This window comes from Octopus bimaculoides, chromosome 22, assembly GCF_001194135.2.
Source record: "Octopus bimaculoides isolate UCB-OBI-ISO-001 chromosome 22, ASM119413v2, whole genome shotgun sequence".
Classification (NCBI taxonomy): Eukaryota; Metazoa; Mollusca; class Cephalopoda; order Octopoda; family Octopodidae; genus Octopus; species Octopus bimaculoides.
This window is the reverse complement of record NC_069002.1, coordinates 15,002,455-15,009,220: the sequence shown is the minus strand read 5'-3', so window position 1 is coordinate 15,009,220 and position 6,766 is coordinate 15,002,455. Positions and strand designations below refer to the sequence as shown.

The window sequence follows — 6,766 nt, the reverse complement described above, 5'->3', positions numbered from 1 at the left end:
GTGGCACGTAAAAGCACCCACTACACTCTTGGAGTGGTTGGTGTTAGAAAGGGCATCCAGCTGTAGAAACTCTGCCAAATCAGATTGGAGCCTAGTGTAGCCATCTGGTTCACTAGTCTTCAGTCAAATCGTCCAACCCATGCTAGCATGGAAAGCGAACATTAAACGACGACGATGATGATGATATATATACCCCTACCTACTAACTTATTTATTTGCTTGCTTATCTTCCCACCTATCTACTTAGCGACCTACATATTTTCCTACTTGACTGCCTCCTTACAAAAGTATCCATGTATGCATACTCTGAGGGTAGCGCCTATGGCATTGCGGTACCTCTATTTGTATTTCCTAATTAGTATTTCGTTTATAAGGATATACTCTTATATTTGTCTAAGTGATGAGTCCTTTGGATGCTTGGACAAAATGCAGATGTCAATTTTGGCAGTGTGCCATCATACTGGTCTTTGGCATGTTGATAGAGTATGGAGGACAGTTTCTTGTCATTATAATCATTCCAGTGCTTATTTAGTCTCTCCACTACACTCCTGGAAGTCTCCGCAATCTATGTTGTTTTTCAGTCCTTACAAACTCCTTCTATGGAGTTTGCTTACAAACACCTTATGCTGCAGACTACATTTCAAGTTTTACAGTTAATATTGGAGTTAATCTTAAACAGTTAATCTTAACCAAATAGCCATGTCTATTGTATGTGTTTACATGTATATATATATATATATATATATATATATATATATATATATATATATATATACATAGATATATATAGATAGATAGATAGATTATTATTATCATTATAGAGATGAGTCTAGTCTATTTCATTAAGAAGTTCAAATTGCAATTACAGAATTCCAGTTGATCCCACTAGATGGCGCATAGAGTGAATTTTACCATAGCCATTCCTTCATCGTTCTCACTAGCAAAACCAGCAGTTTATGCATTGGAGATCTAGAATCAGTAACACTGCAGTTCAATAATTGTAACATGAAATCAAAATAAAATCTCTGTAAAATTTCTTTGTTGCAGGAAAATGTTTTTGTGATAAAAATTTCATTGGAGAAGATTGTTCCGTGGAGAAAGATGTGCCACCAGACGTTAGTTCCTATACGTTCCGATGTGTTAATAGTTCACTGTGCTATATCTATATCAGAGGTGAAAACTTTGTTAAAACAAAAGCTTTTAGTTGCAAAGTAAATCACTACACAGTAAGTATATATAAATGTATATATTTTTTCTTACATGGTCTATTTTGGTGAAGGCACATGGCTCTGTTGTTAGAGTGTCAGGCTTACAATCATGGAGTAGGGAGTTCAATTTCTGAACCACGTTGTGTGTTGTGTTTTTGAGCAAGACACTTTATTTCACGTTGCTCCAGTTCACTCAGCTGTAGAAATGAGTTGCAACGTCACTGGTGCCAAGCTTTATGGCTTTTGTCTTTCCCTGGGATAACATTAGTGGCACACAGAGAGGAGGCTGGTTTGCTTGGATGACTTTTGGTCTTCCATAAACAACTTTGCCCGGATTTGTGCCTTGGAAGGTGCCTAGCCATATCAGCTTTAGCCTTTACCTTGGATAACATTAGTGGTGTGGAAATGGGTGGCATAAACTGTTATCAGTCGAAAAGCACACCTATTACTGCCATCAACATCCAAGATGACCAGCCTACCCTCCGGGTCTAGGAATATTGCTCTTACTTTGAGGTCAAGACTCTTCCGAAGAAGCACCATGGAAAGAAAAATAAATGTTGAAATGTCCGCCAAACATTGCTGGAGGGCCCCCAGGTTGTAGAGTCTGGTCTCACTGCATATCATACACTGAATGTGTATGATATGCACATTTTGTGACTTGATGTCATTTAACAGGTAACCTTGTTTCCAAGGCAACCCCAAGCCATGTACATTATACAACCTATTCTGAGCATGTTCCTATCGGAAGTTGTGTTTTACACATGAAAGGAAGATGAGAGAGAGAGAGAGAGTCACTTACTGTTCGAAAGTTGTTTGTCCTTCACCTCACAGTCTTTTCCCAGAAGGTTTTTTGTACAGTTTTTTAGATAGGTATTTTTGAATATATAGGTAGGCAGGCAGGCAGGTAGGTAAGTACAGAGGTAGATAGAGAGAGAGAGAGAAAGGTAGATAAATTAATAGATAGATAGAGAGAGAGAAAGGTAGGTGAATTGATAGATAGAGAGAGAAAAAGATAGATAGATTGAGGTGTAGACAGATATGATATATGATCTAAAAATATACATTTCAAAATTAAATAACCATCTGGTGAACAGTGAATTATATTTTGTGGTGGTAGACTGGCAGAATGGCTGGAATGCCAGGTTAAAGTTATGAACCTTTATGTTCTTAGTTCAAATCTCATTATGGTTATCTTCACCTTTCCCTTTCACAAAGCAAAGGCTGATAAAATAATTATAGCAATCAAGTATTTGGAGTAGGGGAACAAGATTTTTAAAAATGCTGATGCCCATCCCCAAAATTTATATTCTTGTACATATGTAATAATCCAATTTTTCTTTTCTTTTTTTTCCCTTTTTATATCCTTTATATTATGAAATCTCATTTATTTTCTCAGAGAGATTACCAAACAATTGTGAAGAATATCACAAGTTCAGCAATTTTTGAAAACACAAATGTTGCTTATTGTACTGTTCCTGGAATTGGTTTATACACCGTGTCGTTAAGTAACACAGGAGTAAATTACAGTATTCTAATGAGAGTGTTGGTTTACAATGCCAACTGTGATCACTGTAACTTTACAAAAGGCTGCACAGCGAGAGTAAGTAGAAAAATTACCTTTATTCATAGGATGGTTAAACATTATTCACACCTGTTGCTATTGGTATCTAGCATTAGAGAATAATAACTCTGCTTCTTATTGTAGAAAATTTAACTCTGGTTAAAATGGCCAAGTAGAGAGAAAAAACAGAAAGTTGTTGATGATGATGGTAGTAGGTTTCTTGAATATATTTGCAGTTATTCAGCTGGCATTTGAATAACAGATGACAACTCAACCATTTTAACTGGTGAGAGTGTGACATGAATGAAACTCATGGAAAAGGAAGGAAATATATATAAATGGTCATGAACATTTAAGAATTGTAACACTGATTGTTTCCATTGTAAGTTTGTCTGTGTTACAAGTAGTAAGGAACACTGTTGCTTGTATTTTGTGTTTGAAGTATTTGGTCATTCTTGTTTCTCAGACAACCGTTGTTCATGTGACATGACCAAATATATTCTGTACTGTGATCCCTATTCAATCACAGTGTTGCAGCTACATTGTTGATGGATAATTAGGAGTACAGTAAAAGTGTGTATAGGGAGTATATATATAACAGGTAGTGGAGGCGCAATGGCCCAGTGGTTAGGGCAGCAGACTCGCGGTCGTAGGATCGCGGTTTCGATTCCCAGACCGGGCGTTGTGAGTGTTTATTGAGCGAAAACACCTAAAGCTCCACGAGGCTCCAGCAGGGGATGGTGGCGAACCTTGCTGTACTCTTCCACCACAACTTTATCTCACTCTTTCTTCATGTTTCTGTTGTGCCTGTAATTCAAAGGGTCAGCCTTGTCACACTGTGTCACATTGAATATCCCCGAGAACTACGTTAAGGGTACACTTGTCTGTGGAGTGATCAGCCACATGCACGTTAATTTCACGAGCAGGCTGTTCCATTGATTGGATCAACTGGAACCCTCGACGTCGTAAGCGATGGTGTGCCAACAACAACATATAACAGGTAGTTACTTTATTTACATCCAACAATCTATTTCACATCTTTTAAATTTCTTTCATCTTACATATCTTCATAGACTGACGTCTGCAGAATTGAAGAATTCTGTTATCTTCCTGGTGAAGTGAATCCAGAAAATCCCATTGAGTCTTGCAACACTTTGATTTCTAAAACAAGTTGGACAAAAATTCGAGGTAAGTCAAGTGTGGACTGAGTGTTTTTTATGTGACACAAGCACAGGCTAGATCAGTTTCAACAAGATTTTTATAGCTGAATGCCCTTTCAAACACCAACCACTTTAGAGTGTGGACTGGATGCTTTTTAAGTGGCACCTGCACTGACAGGGTCACAAAGTAACTTGCAAGACAAAAATCTTTTGAGGTCATAGGGGTGCATTGGTGGAGGTGATTTTGTGTCAGATGATGTTATAGTGAGACAGAGAGACAGAAACAGGTGTTTTGCTGTAGAGGAGGTACAAGGTTACCTCACCAGAGAGCGAGAGAGAGAGCGAGAGAGAGAGATAAGGAATGAGAACGGGACAGAAGCAGGTGTGCTGCCATAAAGGAGAAACATGGTTATCCAACCTGAGGAAAGAGAGAGAGATGGAGAGAGAGTGATGGAGAGAGAGTGAGGGAGACAGCAGGATAGAGATGGTGGCAAAGTGCTAGGCATACTCACAAGGGACAGGGATCAGATTATAAATGGATATGGTATATAAGAATATCATGCTGTGGGGAAAGAATGAAATACAGCTTATGCAAGTTATCATATGTGTGGTTGTGGGGAGTTGCTAGATCTTGTTCGTCATCTTTCAGCCAGGTATGTGGTCAAAAGATATTACATCTATGACCATTCATCATCTTTTAACATTCATCTTCCATGTTGGCACAGGTTGGACAATTTGGCAGGATCCAACACTCTAGAAGACTAAGCCATGCTTCAATGTCTGCTTTGGCATGATTTCTATGGCTAGATATCCTACTTAGTGCCAACCATTTTATCAAAGTGTACTAAGTACTTTTTCATAACACCAGCACTAGTGAAGTAATTACGTAGCTCATAAAACTGAAATTCCTTTTCACCGAGTGGGACTACAGTGAATTTGGAAGTAGCTTTATGCTGAGGTGATGAAAGGTTAAAGCATGAGGGAAAGTTCCAGAATAGATTTCTTAGTTGAGAGAAGAAATGAAACTTTGCATTATACAAGAGTGGGTAGGAGTAATCAGTGTGTAGCTGGAAAGAGAGAATGATAGTGGTTATGATGAGTCACAGTGAGTCTTGGTGGTGGGAAGAACAGGAAGGTGGATTAGAGGGAGAAATCTGAGGGAGAGTTGGCTACTGTTTCTAGAATCAGGCCGAACCACCTTGCATATAAAGATTTGTTACTTGAAGCCAACAGTTATAATTAGTTAAGAAATTTCTAATGGTTAAAAGATAGATATGAAAACAAACACCATTCATTCATTTATTTATTTATTTATAAACGTATTTGTTTTCCACTTTCAGAAGATAAAATTGTTTTCTACGATATAAAATTCCTCCATATCAACAGCACTTACTTGATAACAAACATCGGCAACTTCAAGCAATTCGGCAATCCAAAACTTATTGCAAGGACCCAAAATAAAATTGCTCTTTCATTCAATGGTATCAACCAATATGTCATTATCAATCCAGACATCGGATGCTTGCAAAATCCTGAAAAATGTCTTCAAGGAATTAGTTTCAGTTTCACTATGACTTTCAAATCTTTGAAGGAAAATACCTACGTGTTTACAAACTGTGGCGATGAGAGTACTTCTACTGGCTATGCCCTCTTCTACTCTAAACGTAAACTAGTGTTTACAGTTAGTACAAGAAAACAAATTTGGACTGTTAATACTGAACAAATTGAATTGAATCAAACAGCAGATTTTGTATTTTCATGGAGTCAACAAAATGGCAGTGTGATTACCAAGAATGGGAAACCCATAACTAAAGCCGTAACAGTCCTCACTCGGAAGACTACTCCTTCAGGTAGTAAGTGTGACTTTATCTTTGGAGGTGCCCAACCTAAGTCAAGTGGATCCAACAGCCACATTGTTGTAGAGGAATTTAAACTGTTTTTGGCTTCCTGGAATATTCTCCAAAAATTGGAATTTGTTATAGGTAAGTTAATTAAATATTCTTCTCCCTCCTCTCTCTCTCTCTCCCTCTCTCTCTTTCTCTCTGTTTTTCTCTTGCTTCTTTCTCCCTGTGAAATGAAAATTATCATTTCTATTGGGCACATCATTCTCATGACTCCTTGCTGCCTACTAATGTGGAAGTAATTTACTCTGCTTAACACTTTTTTCTTAATTTGTGCAGGCCGTCCAGAACTGAAATCTCCTCCTACAGTTGTCATATCAGAAAATAAAGAAAGCAAACATGTTACATTTACCTGCAATTATACTGCCATAAAGAACTACAACACTAATTACACAATACAATGGTTCTTTAATAAAAAACTTATTGAACATGAAGTGAAATTTAATGGTGAAGTGAGTCACATGGAAGAAAAGAAACTTCCAGAAATCCGTTATGGTAGCCAGGTCAGTTTAATTCAAGTCTTAATGTTAAAATAGGATTTTTAAGTTTTTACATGTCTTTCCAATTCCATGTTTATCAATTAATAGCCATTTCTCTCAATACAATTTTAGTGCTTGTAGAGAAATACCATAAGTTAATTAACTTGATTTTAGTAGGTATATACTCTTTTACTCTTTTACTTGTTTCAGTCTTTTGACTGTGGCCATGCTGGAGCACCGCCTTCAGTCGAGCAAATCGACCCCAGGACTTATTCTTTAGAAGCCTAGTACTTATTCTATCGATCTTTTTTGCCGAACCGCTAAGTTACGGGGATATAAACACACCAGCATCGGTTGTCAAGCGATGTTGGGGGGACAAACACAGACACACAAACACATACACACATACATATATATATATACATATATACGACGGGCTTCTTTCAGTTTCCGTCTA

General features: G+C 37.5%; 1 protein-coding gene across 1 annotated transcript in view; it reads left to right on the top strand.

The window, feature by feature from the left end:
• The window catches only part of LOC106880038 (uncharacterized), a 456,507-nt gene that overhangs the window by 382,165 nt on the left and 67,576 nt on the right, over positions 1-6,766 (top strand). The window contains exons 177-181 of the mRNA XM_014929839.2: positions 1,048-1,226; positions 2,605-2,808; positions 3,843-3,957; positions 5,270-5,911; positions 6,110-6,333. Coding sequence (XP_014785325.2) covers positions 1,048-1,226; positions 2,605-2,808; positions 3,843-3,957; positions 5,270-5,911; positions 6,110-6,333 — 1,364 coding nt within the window. The remainder of the gene's footprint in view (positions 1-1,047; positions 1,227-2,604; positions 2,809-3,842; positions 3,958-5,269; positions 5,912-6,109; positions 6,334-6,766) is intronic.